The sequence below is a fragment of the Ranitomeya variabilis genome, chromosome 1 (genome assembly GCF_051348905.1).
Source record: "Ranitomeya variabilis isolate aRanVar5 chromosome 1, aRanVar5.hap1, whole genome shotgun sequence".
Taxonomy (NCBI): domain Eukaryota; kingdom Metazoa; phylum Chordata; class Amphibia; order Anura; family Dendrobatidae; genus Ranitomeya; species Ranitomeya variabilis.
The window spans coordinates 428,459,582-428,480,440 of record NC_135232.1 but is presented as its reverse complement, the minus strand read 5'-3'; the positions used below and the strand labels follow the sequence as shown (position 1 = coordinate 428,480,440).

The window sequence follows — 20,859 nt, the reverse complement described above, 5'->3', positions numbered from 1 at the left end:
GATATTATTACAGGGCATATCTGTCAGTAAGGACCTCTCTAATGCATATATACCTTGATCCCACGACAATGTCCCCATTTTCCAAGACACAGCAGCACCACACTGACTGGGCAGGCAGGCAGATTGTCTGGGCGCACTCTCCTTTACTCCAGATCCGCACCGATCGGTCCTCTCCCGTGGTCACAAAGTCTAAAAACAATACAACATATTGAAACACCACGTTGCACTGTACAGTAGAAGAGCACAGAATATTTTTCGATTCATTTCTGCATTTAGTTCTTACAGTATTCATTTTAGTCAATGTAAAATGCCACAGTGCTGAGAGCCAAGTCTGAACATGGCTATAGAGGAAATGCCCTTCACATGCTATACAGATCCTTAACCCCTTGGTGCTTGGATTGCCGCAGCGGACAGAGCCTTGTCCTAATCATCTGCCTTTGGCAGGAAGCATCTAATGAAGAGGAGCTCTGTAGAAGGGCGCACTGCTAGATGCACAGAACTAGGACAGAGCACTAGGCTCTGCTGCTGCTGCTGCAGAAACTGTAACTTTCATTTACATCTCTCTGCTGTTCCTCTATTATTCCTCTTATAAATGCATGTATAAAAAGACAACTGGGCGTTACAATCCTCCTTGTCAAATGGGAGTGTTCCTACGTGGTGTGTGATTAGACTGGGTGGGACACCGCCCCAACTGGTAACGCCCAGTTGTCAATTTGCTTATACATTTCTAGGAGAAATAAAAGCTCAAGAATGAATGACTGATACTAGTAGACCGGCAGGCAATCTAATAGAGCTTACCCGTCTGTCACCACCATCACGGATTATGTGGGCACGGCCGCTGTGACTGTGGGATTATAATGAATTCAGGTACACCATCCTGTGTGCCGATGACACACATGTACACAACTGGTCATTAACCCCTTCCCGACCTTTGACGCATACGCTGCGTCATGAAAGTCGGTGCCAATCCGACCTGTGACGCAGCGTATGCGTCATGGAGGGATCGCGCTCCTGCAGGTCGGGTGAAAGGGTTAACTCCTATTTTACCCGATCTGCAGGGAGAGGGGGAGTTGTACTTCAGCCCAGGGGGGGTGGCTTTGCCCCCACGTGGCTACGATCGCTCTGATTGGCTGTTGAAAGTGCAACAGCCAATCAGAGCAATTTGCAATATTTTACCTATGAAAATGGTGAAATATTGCAATCCAGCCATGGCCGATGCTGCAATAGCATCTGCCATGGCTGGAAATCATGTTCTGCCCCCCCCCACCGCCCCCGATCTCCTCCCCAGTCCTCTGTTCTGTCCGGTACCCCCCTCCGTCCCCCTGTCCGCCCCCCCGTGCTCCTGTCCGCTCCACCGGTCCTCCGATCCCCCCCCCCTGTGCTCCGATCCACCCCCCCACCACCCCCTCATACTTACCGAGCCTCCCGAAGTCGGTCCGTCTTCTCCCTGGGCGCCGCCATCTTCCAAAATGGCGGGCACATGCGCAGTGCGCCCGCCGAATCTGCCGGCCGGCAAAGTACATTTTGATCGCTGTGGTAGGTTCTATCACAGCGATCAAAATAAAAAAATAATAAACAAACCCCCCCTTTATCACCCCCATAGGTAGGGACAATAATAAAATAAAGAAAATATATATATTTTTTTTCCACTACGGTTAGGGTTAGAACTAGGGTTAGAACTAGAACTAGGGTTAGGGTTATGGTTATGGCATGTGCACACAGTGCGGATTTGGCCGCGGATCCGCAGCGGATTGGCCGCGGATCCGCAGCGGATCCGCAGCGAATTGGCCGCTGCGAATTCGTAGCAGTTTTCCATCAGGTTTACAGTACCATGTACACCTATGGAAAACCAAATCCGCTGTGCCCATGGTGCGGAAAATTCCGTGCAGAAACGCTGCGTTGTATTTTCCGCAGCATGTCAATTCTTTGTGCGGATTCCGCAGCGTTTTACACCTGTTCCTCAATAGGTATCCGCAGGTGAAATCCGCACAAAAAAACACTGGAAATCCGCTGTAAATCCGCAGGTAAAACGCAGTGCCTTTTACCTGCAGATTTTTCAAAAATCGTGCGGAAAAATCTCACACGAATCCGCAACGTGGGCACATAGCCTTAGGGTTAGGGTTGGAATTAGAGTTAGGGTTGGAATTAGGGCTAGGGTTGGAAATAGGGTTAAGATTAGGCTTGTGGTTAGGGTTACGGATAGGGTTAGGGGTGTGTTGGGGTTACAGTTGTGGTTAGGGTTGGGATTAGGGTTAGGGTTGGGATTAGGATTAGGGTTAGGGTTGGAATTAGGGTTACGGGTGTGTTGGGGTTAGGGTTGTGGTTAGGGGTGTGTTGGGGTTAGGGTTGTGATTAGGGTTATGGCTACAGTTGGGATTAGGATTAGGGGTGTGTTGGGGTTAGTGTTGAAGTTAGAATTGAGGGGTTTCCACTGTTTAGGCACATCAGGGGTCTCCAAACGCAACATGGCGCCACCATTGATTCCAGCCAATCTTGCGTTCAAAAAGTCAAATGGTGCTCCCTCCCTTCTAAGCCCCGACGTGCGCCCAAACAGTGGTGTACCCCCACATTTGAGGTACCAGCATACTCAGGACAAACTGGGCAACAACTGTTGGGGTCCAATTTCTCCTGTTACCCTTGCAAAAATAAAAAATTACTTGCTAAAACATAATTTTTGAGGAAAGAACAATTATTTTTTATTTTCACGGCTCTGCGTTATTAACTTCTGTGAAGCACTTGGGGGTTGAAAGTGCTCACTACACATCTAGATAAGTTCCTTCGGGGGTCTAGTTTACAAAATGGGGTCACTTGTGGGGTGTTTCTACTATTTAGGCACATCAGGGCCTCTGCAAATGCAACGTGATGCCCGCAGATCATTCCATCAAAGTCTGCATTTCAAATGTCACTACTTCCCTTCCGAACCCTGACGTGCGCCCAAACAGTGGTTTACCCCCACATATGGGGTACCAGCACACTCACAACAAACTGGGCAACAAATATTGGGGCCCAATTTCTCCTGTTACCCTTGTGAAAATAAAAAATTGCTTGCTAAAACATCTTTTTTGAGGAAAGAAAAATGATTTTTTATTTTCACGGCTCTGCGTTGTAAACTTCTGTGAAGCACTTGGGGGTTGAACGTGCTCATCACACATCTAGATAAGTTCCTTGGGGGGTCTAGTTTCCAAAATGGGGTCACTTGTGGGGTGTTTCTACTGTTTAGGCACATCAGGGGCTCTGCAAATGCAATGTGACGCCCGCAGACCATTCCATCAAAGTCTGCATTTCAAATGTCACTACTTTCCTTCCGAGCCCTGACGTGTGCCCAAACAGTGGTTTACCCCCACATATGGGGTATCAGCGTACTCACAACAAACTGGGCAACAAATATTGGGGTCCAATTTCTCCTGTTACCCTTGTGAAAATAAAAAATTGCTTGCTAAAACATCTTTTTTGAGGAAAGAAAAATGATTTTTTATTTTCACGGCTCTGCGTTGTAAACTTCTGTGAAGCTCTTGGGGGTTAAACGTGCTCACCACACTTCGAGATAAGTTCCTTGGGGGGTCTAGTTTCCAAAATGGGGTCACTTTTGGGGGGTTTCTACTGTTTAGGCATATCAGGGGCTCTGCAAACGTAGCATGATGCCCGCAGACCATTCCATCAAAGTCTGCATTCCAAAACGTCACTACTTCCCTTCCGAGCCCCGGCATGTGCCCAAACAGTGGTTTACCCCCACATATGGGGTATCAGCGTACTCAGGAGAAACTGGACAAAAACTTTTGGGGTCAAATTTCTCCTGTTACCCTTGCAAAAATAAAAAATTCTGGGCTAAAAAAATATTTTTGAGGAAAGGAAACACATTTATTATTTTCACGGCTCTGCGTTATAAACTTCTGTGAAGCAGTTGGGGGTTCAAAGTGCTCACCACACATCTAGATAAGTTCCCTTGGGGGTCTAGTTTCCAAAATGGAGTCACTTGTGGGGAGTTCCTACTGTTTAGGCACATCAGGGGCTCTGCAAACGCAACCTGATGCCCGCAGAGCATTCCATCAAAGTCTGCATTTCAAAACGTCACTACTTCCCTTCCGAGCCCCGGCATGTGCCCAAACAGTGGTTTACCCCCACATATGGGGTATCAGTGTACTCAGGAGAAACTGGACAACAACTTTTGGGGTCAAATTTCTCCTGTTACCCTGGCAAAAATAAAAAATTCTGGGCTAAAAAAATATTTTTGAGGAAAGGAAACACATTTATTATTTTCACGGCTCTGCGTTATAAACTTCTGTGAAGCAGTTGGGGGTTCAAAGTGCTCACCACACATCTAGATAAGTTTCCTTGGGGGTCTATTTTCCAAAATAGAGTCACTTGTGGGGAGTTCCTACTGTTTAGGCACATCAGGGGCTCTGCAAACGCAACCTGACGCCCGCAGAGCATTCCATCAAAGTCTGCATTTCAAAACGTCACTACTTCCCTTCCAAACCCCGACGTGTGCCAAAACAGTGGTTTACCCCCACATATGGGGTATCAGCGTACTCAGGAGGAACTGGACAACAACTTTTGGGGTCCAATTTCTCCTGTTACCCTTGGGAAAATAAAAAATTGTGGGCTAAAAAATCATTTTTGAGAAAAGAAAAATTATTTTTTATTTTCATGGCTCTGCGTTATAAACTTCTGTGAAGCACTTGGGGGTTCAAAGTGCTCACCACACATCTAGATTAGTTCCTTGGGAGGTCTAGTTTCCAAAATGGGGTCAATTGTGCGGGAGCTCCAATGTTTAGGCACACAGGGGCTCTCCAAACGCGACATGGTGTCCGCTAATGATTGGAGCTAATTTTCCATTCAAAAAGCCAAATGGCGTGCCTTCCCTTCCGAGCCCTGCGGTGCGCCCAAACAGTGGTTTACCCCCACATATGGGGTATCATCGTACTCAGGACAAACTGCACAACAACATTTGGGGTCCAATTTCTCCTATTACCCTTGGGAAAATAAAAAATTCTGGGCTAAAAATCATTTTTGAGGAAAGAAAAATAATTTTTTATTTTGACGGCTCTGCGTTATAAACTTCTGTTAAGCACCTGGGGGTTATAAGAGCTCACTATGCATCTAGATAAGTCCCTTGGGGGGTCTAGTTTCCAAAATGGGGTCACTTGTAGGAGAGCTCGAATGTTTAGGCACACAGGAGCTCTCCAAACGCGACATGGTGTCCGCTAACGATTGGAGCTAATTTTCCATTCAAAAAGTCAAATGGCACGCCTCCCCTTCCGAGCCTTGCCGTGCACCCAAACAGTGGTTTACCCCCACATATGAGGTATTGGCGTACTCAGGAGAAATTGCCCAACAAATTTTAGGATCCATTTTATCCTGTTGCCCATGTGAAAATGAAAGAATTGAGGCTAAAAGAAATTTTGTGTGAAAAAAAAGTACTTTTTCATTTTTGTGGATCAATTTGTGAAGCACCTGAGGGTTTAAAGTGCTCACTATGCCTCTAGATAAGTTCCTTGGGGGGTCTAGTTTCCAAAATGGGGTCACTTGTGGAGGCGCTCCAATGTTTAGGCACACAGGGGCTCTCCAAACGCGACATGGTGTCCGCTAACGATGGAGATAATTTTTCATTCAAAAAGTCAAATGGCGCTCCTTCCCTTCCGAGCCTTACCATGTGCCCAAACAGTGGTTTACCCCCACATGTGAGGTATCGGTGTACTCAGGAGAAATTGCCCAACAAAATTTAGGATCCATTTTATCCTGTTGCCCATGTGAAAATGAAAAAATTGAGGCTAAAATAATTTTTTTGTGAAAAAAAACGTACTTTTTCATTTTTACGGATCAATTTGTGAAGCACCTGGGGGTTTAAAGTGCTCACTATGCTTCTAGATAAGTTCCTTGGGGGGTCTAGTTTCCAAAATGGGGTCACTTGTCGGGGAGCTCCAATGTTTAGGCACACGGGGGCTCTCCAAACGCGACATGGTGTCCGCTAAAGATTGGAGCCAATTTTTCATTGAAAAAGTCAAATGGCGCTCCTTCCCTTCCGAGCCCTGCCGTGCGCCCAAACAGTGGTTTACCCCCACATATGAGGTATCAGCGTACTCAGGACAAATTGGACAACAACGTCCGTGGTCCAGTTTCTCCTTTTACCCTTGGGAAAAGAAAAAATTGTTGCTAAAAGATCATTTTTGTGACTAAAAAGTTAAATGTTCATTTTTTCCTTCCATGTTGCTTCTGCTGCTGTGAAACACCTGAAGGGTTAATAAACTTCTTGAATGTGGTTTTGAGCACCTTGAGGGGTGCAGTTTTTAGAATGGTGTCACTTTTGGGTATTTTCAGCCGTATAGAACCCTCAAACTGACTTCAAATGTGAGGTGGTCCCTAAAAAAAATGGTTTTGTAAATTTTGTTGTAAAAATGAGAAATCACTGGTCAAATTTTAACCCTTATAACTTCCTAGCAAAAAAAAAATTTGGTTCCAAAATTGTGCTGATGTAAAGTAGACATGTGGGAAATGTTATTTATTAACTATTTTGTGTCACATAACTCTCTGGTTTAACAGAATAAAAATTCAAAATGTGAAAATTGCAAAATTTTCAAATTTTTCGCCAAATTTCCGTTTTTTTCACAAATAAACTCAGAAATTATCGACCTAAATTTACCACTATCATGAAGCCCAATATGTCACGAAAAAACAATCTCAGAACCGCAAGGATCCGTTGAAGCGTTCCTGATTTATTACCTCATAAAGGGACACTGGTCAGAATTGCAAAAAATGGCAAGGTCATTAAGGCCAAAATAGGCTGGGTCATGAAGGGGTTAAGAGGTTAAAGTGTGCTTTTAGCTGCTCTCTTTCCCACCAGTAGAGCTAATAGGACCTTTGCTGCAGAGGTTTATGGAGCCGCAAAATTTAGCAACCAAACAGCGGGTACATGACCTGCTGGGAAGCTTAATACGAGGCTGGAAGAATAGCATTACCACTGACTTGGTCTTTACTGCTACCGCAGATATATGTAGCTTTTGTTCCTGGTCAGGGTGGTAATGAATTGTTCTACTGTGGCCATCTTTGTTGAGAAAACAGCAGTGCAGTCAGCGAGCAAAAAACAACTAAGGTCATCAGGCAGCCTGGTATTGATCATTGTTTGGTACTATTAAAGGGGTTGTCCAGGCTTTGGGTTCAGGTCTACAGTCACTCTATGTGATGCAGACTTAGGAATCCTCACATTGTGTACAGTGCACGCTGTCACGATTGTCCAGTGACGTGATATGCATACTTACGGCCACATTCCAACTAGACGTATCTGGCCTCACTCGCTTGTATTGAGCAAGACCACGAATGTCTAGTCAGTATGTGACCGCATGTATGAATATCGCCCGCTCCCAGCGAGACAGTGGAGAATCCTGGCAGTGTGAGGATTCACAAGTCTGCCGTCACAGAGTGACCGTAGACCTGAACCCCAACCCCTTTAAGTAACTGAATGCGCCTAGTGGGGATTGACTAAACATTTCATGAACATGGGATCGTCCTGACTAGATACTGAGGCACTAGGCACGTCCTTCGTGTAGAACTGACAGTCTCTGTAAACAGTTAGATCTCATTTCCCTACCTTGAGAGCCTGGAAAGAGACATATGCTATAGATATAATTGGTGTGGCCATAGTAGATCTGCAGGCACTCTCCGGTAATGAGCCATCTGCGTATACTGGCATCATTGGCGCAGGAAAGGAATTCCGTCTCACTCAGCGTTGCCAGCCCTCGGACACAATCCTCATGGCCTGGAATTCAATCACAGCGTTATTTTCTACAATGACCCATTAACCCCGGAGCCTCTCATTACAGCTTATCATGACTTTACTACACAGATGACAGCAGGAATGTGGTAAAACCAGCAAGAAATCAAGTGTTGGTACATTAGTGTGGCTTCGTTCCTCTTCCATTATAACTAGTGATGAGCGAGCATGCTCAGATAAGGTGTTATCCATGCTCGGGGGTGCTCGTATAGTATGTTCGAGTCCCCGCGGCTGCATGTGATTGGCTAACCAACAGGCACTCCCTACATGTGTTGTGGCTGTCTAACAGCTGTGAGACATGCAGCCGCAGGGACTAGAACATACTATACGAGCACTCCGAAGACAGTCGGTCAGCACCCGAGTGTCAGCATAACCCCTTATCCCAGCACGTTCCCTCATCACTAGTTATAACCGTGGTGTATTTCACACACCTACCTAGAAAGGTAAGCTCACAGCGGCCTGCCTTCCACAGCTTGATGGACTTGTCGGCTGATCCAGTCAGCATCAGACCCTGCTCGGGCAAAATCTTCACTGCCCATACAGCAGCAGTGTGACCCTACAAGAAAATGAGAAATCTCAAAATATTACATGGCAGGACGATAATGTGGGCAAGTATGACGGCTGACATACACTAAGTGACAGCGTCACACATTATTCCAGTGAGAGAAGGACCGTCGTCAGCGCAGCTCCCACATCGTCCGGCTATACGAACCTGCGCACATCTGCCATTCTGGCCTCTAGGAAAGGCTGGCATCATCCCTAGGGCAGGTGTAATGGCACAAGCGGATTCCACACCAGCAGGAACGAGGAGAGGCTTCCAGGATGGGTATCAAAGGGAACCACCTGCCATCGGATTCATGGTGTGCAAACCACATATGCGGCACTTCAAAGAAAACACTTTGGAGACCCGGCCGAGGACTAGGTGTCTCAGATGACTAGGCCGAGGAAGGTCCCGGGCTGCGGTGACGTCTCCTGGCTTCTTGCTTCCATTATGAAGGTCTCTATTAGGGACAGTATGGGTTGGGGTTCATACCCACCAGTGTATGTTGGGAGGATACCCCACCACTGTATAACTACACAGAGGCATACGTAGAGTACAGGCCACAAGGAAACCGCACACTGTATGTTTTTTAATGAAAGCCTCTGAAAAGAATAGCGCACGCTCACATGCGATCCTCTTATAGCATGTAAAAAGATATACCAACATATAACGGCCCAACAAAGGCCGCGAGGAATAGATAGGGGGATACATGTGTTAGACATCCCCGCAGGGAGCTTTCCCCGGCACTGTGAATATAGCGGTCAGGTCATGTTCTTTATTCCACCAGTTCATGAACGGCCCGTCCCAGATCTCACCTGTAAGGTCATCATGCACTTGTCATTCAGCCACACTTTTCCAGTTGTATCCCATGAGCCACTTAATAGGGTGCCAAACTTTCCAGAAGATAGGCTGCATACTAGGGAGCAAAGCAGCAGATATTACCGCAGTGATCAACACTGTACCATAGTATCCAATGTAAGGAGCATATAAGGTCACGGCGATGCACATGTGGGGGGAACATACCCTGGGGTGCAGAGTTATGACTAGAGAACAAAGGAGGTGGGCACTGCCTCTATAATAATAGTAGATGACAGGGACATATAATGACGAGACAGTGTCGCCCAATAGCTCTAGTCCAGACCAACGCACAGTGTACAGAGAAAGCGGTCATTCAAAGGTGTGGGTGGGGGTTTTCAGAGCTCAGCCTTCAGCACATCGCAAGAATCAGGGTCTCTGTCCCTATATCATGCTGCTCTCAGATTAGGAGACAAAAACCTGGCGAAAGATTCCTTTTAAAGCCACGTTCACACCTTAAGTACTTGCTCAGTATTTTACCTCAGTATTTGTAAGCCAAAGCCAGGAATGGGAGAATCAGAGGAAAAGTATAATAGAAACATCTCACCACTTCTGGATTTATCACCCACTGCTGGGTTTGTCTTACAGATACTGAGGTAAAATACTGACCAAATACTGAATGTGTGCACATGGCCTAAAAGGAATCCATGAGCAGGTTTTGCTATGTAATCAGAGCAGCATGATCTAGGGGCAGAGAGCCTGATTCCAGCATGGTGTCACTTACTGGGATCCTTGATGCAGTTTTCTTTGCTGCAGACCTACCAGTTCTCTGAACGCCGAGCCCTGTATAAGGGGTCTGTACTCACAGTGAAACAGTTTGCGTTACAGTTGTGACCGCTGGTTACTTCCGGTGAGACGCGGTGGAACCAGTTGATAAGGGACATATTCCTGGAGGAAAGCATGCAGCGTTCCATCATACATGAGACCAGGAGAGCAGTAGTCTTCCTGTAGGACTGCTCCCCTGATGAGCCCCATATTCTCTTTCCTGGGGATGATGGGCTTCTGAATATCTGTGTGCATCCTCTTATCACGTGTGGTCTGCTGTATTATGTGGGCCAAGCATGCATTCTAATATGGATCCATGGCTATGCTGTCGGGTGTTCTGTTGGTCTAGGGCCTTTACTGGTGGGTGATGGTGGAGGTTTGTTAGGAGGTCATAGTAGGGTCATATAGGGATAGCCTACGTTGAGCGAGGGCGTCATATGGAATCCTTAGGGTGCCGACCTCCATGGTAAGGCAGGGTCAGTGAGGGCTAGTTCACTCCCCTCACTTCTCTAGACAGATTCTTTTATTTACGCCAAGACTTGGGATACTCTTTCCCTGCATTTCTTCTGACCTTGTATTTTATGGATATACAATATGAAATTGTAATCATATTTAAATAAAAGTTAATTTTGAAGGTTTTTCCGTTTAGGCCATTCACTTTAATATACTCCTTTGACATACATAGGTCTGTATAACCCCACACCCCTGACTGACAGCTGGGTCTGCACACTGTACAGGTCTAGACAAGAGCCACTGGAAAAATGTCCACTTCTGCAATGAAGACTGCAGATTCTCCCTGTCGGGACTTACAGCCCTACACAGGACACTATGACACTTTCTCAATTACAGTCTTCAAGTACCCCACTGGGTAATGATTTGAGGATATCCTACCAAGGGATCACTTATCGCAGTCCTTGCTAGCGATACTGGAGGACGGAGGTTGTGACGCGGTTCACTAAATACAGTCTATGGCAGATATGTAAGGGAACGGTCCCACAAGGCAGCAAACCAATTGAATTTACATTGGGATTTTCTGCACTGAAAAGTTGCCGCGTCTTAAAGTGTTAGGATTGAGATATTAAACCACCACTCCAGCATTTTACTTTATTGCTCCGCTGGAGTGGTGCCTTCAATGTTAGTCCCCTGCCCCGTGTCTGATACTTATAGTCTGGCGTTTTCACCGCCGCTCCTTTCGGTTTCCAGCAAAAAGTCACCTACCCCCAGTGTTTCATGGAGGTCACTTTACAAGTCTATGGGAGCCTCCTTCTGGCCCTCATAGACATGCATTGTGCTCGTGACATCGCTACTGACTTCCGGCCAGTCAGAAACTGTGCTCACAGGATGGCACAGAGGAACCGGAGAGACACCAAAAAACTGTGAAGACGCCGGAGGGTAAGTGTGTGACCGGGGGGCAGGGGGCTTACATTTAAAGCGCCACTCCAGGGGTGAGAAACCCCCCCCCCGCTGGAGTGGTACTTTAACAAAGCTGATGCACACAATGAGAATACAGTGTGAACTGACACTGCGGAAAATCTGCAGCCAGTCAATTTAAGCTGTGGATGTTTCAGCAAATGTCCCCCTTTCCAATGCAAAGTATGAAATGCAGGACTCAAAGTAGCACTCCTCCCATCAAGGATTTTATCTTCTTAATATATTGCAGTCATCATATATATAGCACTGTGTCCTTACAATTGCTCATTTTACTTTTCTACCCAACTAATTCTTCTCTTTTCTTGGCTACAGGTGCGGCTCACAAAATTAGAATATCATCAAAAAGTTAATTTATTTCAGTTCTTCAATACAAAAAGTGAAACTGATATATTATATAGAGTCATTACAAACAGAGTGATCTATTTCAAGTGTTTATTTCTGTTAATGTTGATGATTATGGCTTACAGCCAATGAAAATCTAATGACTCTATATAATATATAGAGTTTCACTTTTTGTATTGAAGAACTGAAGTAAATTAACTTTTTGATGATAGTCTAATTTTGGGAGAAGCAACTGTATGTGTAGAAACAGGACGTCTCTTGTCCCTGCAAAAATCATTCCTCTCTTCAACTCCTGTCCCAGCTGCTCTTCGTGTGCTGTCCGTTTTTCACTGACTGTTTAAGACGATTAGCTTGAGACACTGCCATCAGTTTTTCTTTCTTATGAGAAAAACTGATAAAACTCTGATCAAACGCAGATGGAAAAACAGACACGGACCAAACGCTGATCAGCATATCATCCAAAAGTCTGACGAAAATCGCATCCTAAACACTGGCGTCTGAATGAGGCCTTACTCAGTATCGAATAATTCAGAGGGTAGGTGCCACACCCGGAATCCCAGAGAATGAAGAGCAGAACGCACCTGTGTTCTTGTGGCCTTTCAGAACATACAGAGGGGTCGGACTATCCAGGCTGAATACACAGATGTTCTGGTCGTTTCCACCGGTGGCAATCAGTCCTCGTGGGTAGGTGTCGCTCGGTGGGATATAGCACACGCAGGAGACAAAGTTGGAGTGGCCCTGCATACGATTCAGCTCAGCGAAACCTGTGCTGGGACTGAACATTTACAATACGTGTCAGTAATTCCTCAAATCCTGCTCACATCCGATTACATATTGAGCAGCCATGTACATAGTCACGACATGATGCTGCATCTACAAATAGACATGTGCTTTATAGCTAACTAACCAGTGCACTATAGCTAACTAACCAGTGCTCTATAGCCAACCAACCTGTGCCCTATAGCTAACTAGTGCTCTACAGCTAACCAGTGCACTATAGCTAACTAACCAGTGCCCTATAGCTAACTCACCAGTGCTCTATAGCTAACTAACCTGTGCCCTATAGCTAACTAACCAGTGCTCTATAGCTAACTAACCAGTGCTCTATAGCTAACTAACCAGTGCCCTATAGCTAACTAACCAGTGCCCTATAGCTAACTAACCAGTGCCCTACAGCTAACTAACCAGTGCCCTATAGCTAACTAACCAGTGCCCTATAGCTAACTAACGCCCTATAGCTAACTAATCAATGCTCTATAGCTAACTAACCAGTGCCCTATAGCTAACTAACCAGTGCCCTACAGCTTACTAACCTGTGCCCTACAGCTAACTAACCCAGTGCTCTATAGCTATCTAACCAATGTAATGTTCTATACCTAACTAACCAGTGCTCTATAGCTAACTAACCAATGCACTATACCTAACTAACCAGTGCTCTATAGCTAACTAACCTGTGCTCTATAGCTAACTAACCAGTGCTCTATAGCTAACTAACCAGTGCTCTATAGATAGCTAACCAATGCCCTATAGCTAACTAACCAGTCCTCTATACCTAACCAGTGCTCTATAGCTAACTAACCAGTGCCCTATAGCTAACTAACCAATGTTCTATAGCTAACTAACCAGTGCTATTATCCAGAAAAATGAAGGCAGCACTCCAATAGAAAAAATAAATGTGGTTTATTGGCCCATGTGCGACGTTTCAGTCCAGGATGTGGACCTTTCTCAATGAGGTTTGGTACATACCTGGAAGGATTTTTTGCACCCTTTGCTTTCTTTTGGTGCTGCTTTTTGTTTTCTTTTTCTAAGCAGTGCCCTATAGCTAACTAACCAGTGCCCTATAGCTAACTAACCAAAGCTCTATAGCTAACTAACCAGTGCCCTATAGCTAACCAGTGCTCTATACCTAACTAACCAGTGCTCTATAGCTAACTAACCAGTGCTTTATAGCTAACTAACCAGTGCCCTATAGCTAACTAACCAGTGCCCTATAGCTAACTAACCAGTGCCCTATAGCTAACTAACCAGTGCCCTATAGCTAACTAACCAGTGCTCTACACCTAACTAGCCAGTGCCCTATAGCTAACTAACCAAAGCTCTATAGCTAACCAGTGCCCTATAGCTAAATAAAAAAAGTCCACCAAAAACAAATACGTCAGGATCCTTAATTACCAACAAAACCAAAGAAGAAAAGCAAGAATCCAATAAAATATAACTTTTAATATATAAAGTTTAAAAGCGTTTATCCAAAAATGCAGACAAGTAACAATACTCTAAATATACCATAGGGAAAATTTAATAAAGACAAATAATATGTCCTATCGGGCCCTACAAATTAACTATATTGGCCCCTACCTGACAGTGGAGGTTGGCACCCTAAGTTTCAGTGGTAGGCGCCCCCACTCCGCGGCGACTTGCCCTCCTGTCCCTACAAAACCCTATAGTCAATTTAAAAAATGTGTCCCAATACACCCATTGCCCAAGTGAAAAAAAGTACAAAAATATACAAAAAAACTAGAAAAAAATGAAATAGATAAAGCGGATAAATTCCACACAAAATCATTGCTCTATTCAACTCCACACAATGGGAGAAGAAATGGGGACTAGTACCCCCCCCTTTTTTAAAAATATCAATCTATAGGCAAATATGGTGTAGAACTATATACTTGTCTAGCTTGTTCTGTAATGTTATTAGGGGGAAGCAAAAAACAATAAATCTGCGTTCCAGATCACATATTATTCATTCTAGAACACCAATAGTTATTATTTGTATAAAGTATTGCCAATAATCAATACCCATTTAGATGGACATAAACAGCGGAGTTTGCTATCCACAATGGGCCACCGATCGACCCCAAAAAAGATCAGAAGCTGCTTTTCAACATAATAGTTCAAAAAGTCAGGGCAGCCCTATTCCATTGCGATGGCCAACATTCCCTGATGAACCCCCGCTATTCCCACGGGGGGGAAACGCGTTGGATACTATTTGGGATGTCGTTTACATGTGGCTCACCGATGACCCAGTATGACAGTAACCTCCTATATCACAGCACAGATGAGTATATGGTCATTTGAGCATCATTTTTTTGATGTGGCATAAAAGTATTGAATATTATCAGCCTCATATGTGCAAATCATAATAGAGTGCTAAAGCGAAACCCTATTAAAGGGGAATGGTTGACTTTTTTGGAGGTGGTGCCTGTAGGTGACTTTTTGAACTATTATGTTGAAAAGCAGCTTCTGATCTCTTTTGGGGTCGATCGGTGACCCATTGTGGATAGCAAACTCCGCTGTATATGTCCATCTAAATGGGTATTGATTATTGGCAATACTTTATACAAATAATAACTATTGGTGTTCTAGAATGAATAATATGTGATATGGAATGCAGATTTATTGTTTTTTGCTTCCCCCTAATAACATTACAGAACAAACTAGACAAGTATATAGTTCTACACCATATTTGCCTATAGATTGATATTTAAAAAAAAGGGGAGGGGGGTACTAGTCCCCATTTCTTCTCCCATTGTGTGGAGTTGAATAGAGCAATGATTTTTTGCGGAATTTATCCGCTTTATCTATTATTTCATTTTTTCTAGTTTTTTTGTATATTTTTGTGTTTTTTTCACTTGGGCAATGGGTGTATTGGGACACATTTTTTAAATTGACTATAGGGTTTTGTAGGGACAGGAGGGCAAGTCGCCGCGGAGTGGGGGCGCCTACCACTGAAACTTAGGGTGCCAACCTCCACTGTCAGGTAGGGGCCAATATAGTTGATTTGTAGGGCCCGATAGGACATATTATTTGTCTTTATTAAATTTTCCCTATGGTATATTTAGAGTATTGTTACTTGTCTGCATTTTTGGATAAACGCTTTTAAAGGGCCACTGTCACCCCCTTCAGCCGTTATAAACTAAAAGAGCCACCTTGTGCAGCAGTAATGCTGCAGTCTAACAAGGTGGCTCTTTTAGTTTTTGATTCATTTATTAGCTCAATAAAGCGTTTTAAAAATTGGCCACACATACCAGATATTATACCTGGAGGCGGTCCGAAGCGTCCTGTATGAATCCCCCAACTGCCGTCACTCTTCTCTTCAGGGGAGGGGCGATGGTCCCCGCCCCCTGAGCGCTGTTATCTTCTGAAATCCGGCGCCTGCGCTGTGCGTGCCTGCCTGGGGCCTGCGCAGTGTTCATTGTCAGTGCGGCCACACTGTTGCTGAATCCCCCGCCCCGCACTGTTATTCATTATGCACAGTGCGGGGCTGGGGTTCCTGGGAAGGCGGGGGAGCTGGGGAGCGTCGGAGCTGGGGAGCGTCTAAACAGTGCAGTGCGCATGCCCAGGAACCCCAGCCCCGCACTGTGCATAATGAATAACACAGTGCGGGGCGGGGATTCAGCAACAGTGTGGCCGCACTGACAATGAACACTGCGCAGGCCCCAGGCAGGCACGCACAGCGCAGGCGCCGGATTTCAGAAGATAACAGCGCTCAGGGGGCGGGGACCATCGGCCCTGAAGAGATGAGTGACGGCAGTTGGGGGATTCATACAGGACGCTTCGGACCGCCTCCTGGTACAATATCTGGTATGTGTGGCCAATTTTTAAAACGCTTTTTTGAGATAATAAATGAATCAAAAACTAAAAGAGCCACCTTGTTAGACTGCAGCATTACTGCTGCACAAGGTGGCTCTTTTAGTTTATAACGGCTGGGGGGGGGGGGTGACAGTGGCCCTTTAAACTTTATATATTAAAAGTTATATTTTAATGGATTCTTGCTTTTCTTCTTTGCCTATAGCTAACTAACCAGTGCTCTACACCTAACTAGCCAGTGCCCTATAACTAACCAAAGCTCTATACCTAAATAACCAATGCTTTATAGCTAACTAACCAGCGCTCTATAGCTAACTAACCAGTGCTCTATAGCTAACTAACCAGTGCTTTTTAGCTAACTAACCAGTGCTCTAATAACAGAGTTGTTAAACACATCATCCGTGCCACAGTGAGAATGCCACAATCTATGTGCAAAAATATTTAGCATGGATATATATCTATCCCTGAAAGCATCAGTTCGGGAAACTGCCACGGATACAGATAATAACTTCACCAAAAATGCAGTAAAGATCCCATAAAACATGAAAATTTATTAAATATTCATTAAAATGACATATTACAATACAGGACAAGTAACCAGATACAGAGGGAAACAGATGAGGCACTATGTGCTGGTACAGTACACCAAAGAACTCATGTCCACCTCACTGCAGCATACATACTATTCTTATTCAAGGGGGCTCATGGCACTATAACAATGATCAATGTCCACAAATTCAGAGATGGCCATATAAGCCAACATGGCCATAAGCACCCATATACGCATGGAATTACCTGAAAATGGTGCAGTGAGTGGTCCAGAGTTCACCCCGATGCACGTTTCGGAGCGCTACGCTCCTTCCTCAGGGGGCACCTAACCAGTGCCCTATAGCTAACTAACCAAAGCTCTATAGCTAACTAACCAAAGCTCTATAGCTAACTAACCTGTGCCCTATAGCTAACCAATGCTTTACAGCTAACTGACCAATGCCCTATAGCTAACTAACCATTGCCCTATAGCTAACTAACCAGTGCTCTATACCAAACTAACCAATGCTCTATAATTAACTAACCATTGCTCTATAGCTAACTAACCAATGTTCTATACCTAACTAACCAGTGCTCTATAGCTCACTAACCAATTCCCTATAGCTAACTAATCAATGCTTTATAGTTAACTAACCAGTGCTCTATAGCTAACTAACCAGTGCTTTATAGCTAATTAACCAGTGCTCTATAGCTAACTAACCAGTGCTATATAGCTAGCTAACCAATACCCTATAGCCAACTAACCAGTGCTCTATAGCCAACTAACCAGTGCTCTATAGCTAACTAACCAGTGCTTTAGAGCTAACTAACCAGGGCTCTATAGCTAACTAACCAGTGCCCTACAGCTAACTAACCAATGCTTTATAGCTAACCAACCAGTGCTCTACAGCTAACTAACCAGTGCTTTATAGCTAACTGCCCAGTGCGCTATAGCTAACTAACCAGTGCCCTAAAGCTAACTAACCAGTGCTCTATACCTAACTAACCAGTGCCCTATAGCTAACCAGTGCTCTACACCTAACTAGCCAGTGCCCTATAGCTAACTAACCAATGCTCTATACCTAACTAACCAGTGCCCTATAGCTAACCAGTGCTCTATACCTAACCAATGCTTTATAGCTTACTAACCAGCGCTCTATAGCTAACCAACCAGTGCCATATAGCTAACTACTCAGTGCGCTATAGCTAACTACCCAGTGCGCTATAGCTAACCACCCAGTGCGCTATAGCTAACCAGTGCTCTTTACCTAACTAACCAGTGCCCTATAGCTAACTAACCAAAGCTCTATAGCTAACTAACCAGTGCCCTATAGCTAACTAACCATTGCCCTATAGCTAACTAACCAATGCTTTGCAGCTAACTAACCAATGCTTTACAGCTAACTAGCCAATGCCATATAGCTAACTAACCAGTGCTCTATACCTAACTAACCAGTGCTCTATAGTTAACTAACCATTGCTCTATAGCTAACTAGCCAATGTTCTATACCTAACTAACCAGTGCTCTATAGTTAACTAACCATTGCTCTATAGCTAACTAGCCAATATTCTATACCTAACTAACCAGTGCTCTATAGCTAACTAACCAATTCCCTATAGCTAACTAACCAATGCTTTATAGCTAACTAACCAGTGCTCTATAGCTAACTAATGCTTCACATCTAATTAACCAGTGCTCTATGCTACTTAACCAATGCCCTATAGCTAAGTGCTATGAGGTGGCATAGTCCCCCTTTATACTATGACCTGGCACCATATGAGGTGGCATGGTCACGGTGGGGTACATATACTATACGGACAGGAGCACCGGGACGCCTACAGGAGCCTCCATAACCCCCATTCTAAAGCCAGACACATGAGTATGGAGATGGCCTACAGCTGGTTGGGTTGTAGCTGCACAGCTCACCGTCTTCTGGGAAGGTTTTCTCCATGATGTTGGAGTGTCTGTGGGCAGTTTCTAATCTGCCTTCTTGGTCATCCCAATGGTTATTGATGTAGATGAGGTCAGGGCTCTGTGCGGCCACGTTCTTCCACCCCAATCTCAGCCAACCATGCCTTTATGGACCTTACTTTGTGCATTGGGGTACAAAAAAGGGAACAGAGAAGAGTCTAACCCAAACTGCTGCCAAAAAAATAGTCTAAAATGTCTTAGCATACTGAAGTATTAAAGCACCACTCCATTGTATGTTTTATTCTCCCGCTGGAGTGGTGCCACTAATGTAAGTTTCCTGACCTAGTATTATACTTACCAGCCACCATCTTCTTCTGCCATCAGAGTGGCTAAGGATGGCTCTAGTAGTTTGTGACCTGCCGGATCTCTCCAGTGAGGTGACAACTCAATGTACAGGTGTGTCTTACAAAATTAGAATATCATCAAAAAGTTAATTTACTTCAGTTCTTCAATACAAAAAGTGAAACTCATTATATAGAGTCATTACAGAGTGATCTATTTCAAGTGTTTATTTCTGTTGATGTTGTTGATTATGGCTTACAGCCAATGAAAACCCAAAAGTCATTATCTCAGTAAATTAGAATAATTAAAGAAAACACCTGTAAAGGCTTCCTAAGCATTTAAAAAGGTCCCTTAGTCTGTTTCAGTAGGCTCCACAATCATGGGGAAGATTGCTGACTTGTCAGATGTCCAGAAGGCAGTCAGTGACACACTCCACAAGGAGGCTAAGCCACAAAAGGCCATTGCTGAATAAGCTGGCTGTTCACACAGTGCTGTATCCAAGCATATTAATGGAAAGATGAGTATAAGGAAAAAGTGTGGTAGAAAAAGGTGCCCAAGCAACCGGGATAACTGCAGCCTTGGGAGGATTATTAAGAAAAGGCCATTCAAAAATTTTGGAGAGATTCACAAGGAGTGGACTGCTGCCGGAGTCATTGCTTCTAGAGACATCACACACAGACGTATCCAGGACAAGAGCATTGCATTCCTTGTGTCAAGCCACTCATGACCAATAGCCAGAAGCGTCTTACCTGGGCCAAGGAGAAAAATAACTGGACTGTTGCTCAGTGGTCCAAGGTGTTGTTTTCAGATGAAAGTACATTTTGCATTTCATTTGGAAATCAAGGTCCCAGAGTCTGGAGGAAGAGTGGAGAGGCACATAATCCAAGCTGCTGGAGGTCTAGTGTGAAGTTTCCACAATCAGTGCTGGTTTGGGAGCCATGTCATCTGCTGGTGTAGGTACAGTGTGCTTTATCAAGACCAAAGTCAGCGCAGCTGTCTACCAGGAAATTTTAGAGCGCTTCATTCTTCAGCAGGACTTGACACCTGTCCACACTGCCAAAAGTACCAATACCTGGTTTAAAAATAACAGTATCACTGTGCTTGATTGGCCAGCAAACTCACCTGACATTAACCCATAGAGAATCAAGAGGAAGATGAGACACCAGACCCAACAATGCAGACGAGCTGAAGGCTGCTATCAAAGTAACCTGGGCTTCCATAACGCCTCAGCAGTGCCACAGGCTGATCGCCACCATGCCGCGCCAAATTGATGCGGTAATTGATGCAAAAGGAGCTCCGAGCAAGTAGTGAGTGCATTTACTGAATATACATTTCAGAAGGCCAACATTTCAGATTTTAAAATCATTTTCAACCTGGTGTTATAAAGTATTCTAATTTACTGAGAATGACTTTTGGGTTTTCATTGGCTGTAAGCCATAATCATCAACATTAACAGAAATAAACACGTGAAATAGATCACTCTGTTTGTAATAACTCTATGTAATGAGTTTCACTTTTTTTGTATTAAAGAACTGAAATAAATTAACTTTGTGATGATATTCTAGTTTTGTGAGAAGCACTTGTAAGGCTATGAAGGCCGCAACGACACTAAGGCTATGTGCACACGTTGCAGATTTTTTCCGTTTTTTTTACCCCTGCAGATTTCTATTATGGAATGGGTGCAGAAAGGAAGCAGATCTGCAAAAAGAAGTGACATGGTCCTTTTTTTAATCTGCTGCGTTTTCCGTGCAGTTTTTTCCGCACCATTAGCGCAGCATTTTTTTTTGC

At 44.4% G+C, this 20,859-nt stretch overlaps 1 protein-coding gene across 4 annotated transcripts in view; it reads right to left on the bottom strand.

The window, feature by feature from the left end:
- The window catches only part of PLAA (phospholipase A2 activating protein), an 84,544-nt gene that overhangs the window by 43,512 nt on the left and 20,173 nt on the right, over nucleotides 1–20,859 (bottom strand). For 3 of the 4 annotated variants that reach the window (XM_077249278.1, XM_077249276.1, XM_077249275.1), the window contains exons 2-6: nucleotides 12,284–12,477; nucleotides 9,125–9,225; nucleotides 8,204–8,324; nucleotides 7,586–7,753; nucleotides 54–189 (exon numbers count right to left, since the gene is read on the bottom strand). In XM_077249278.1, the coding sequence (XP_077105393.1) occupies nucleotides 54–189; nucleotides 7,586–7,753; nucleotides 8,204–8,324; nucleotides 9,125–9,225; nucleotides 12,284–12,446 (689 nt within the window). In that variant the 5' untranslated portion in view covers nucleotides 12,447–12,477. Of the gene's footprint in view, nucleotides 1–53; nucleotides 190–7,585; nucleotides 7,754–8,203; nucleotides 8,325–9,124; nucleotides 9,226–12,283; nucleotides 12,478–18,744; nucleotides 18,854–20,859 lie in introns of those variants that run through there. The other variant, XM_077249279.1, reaches the window with a different exon arrangement.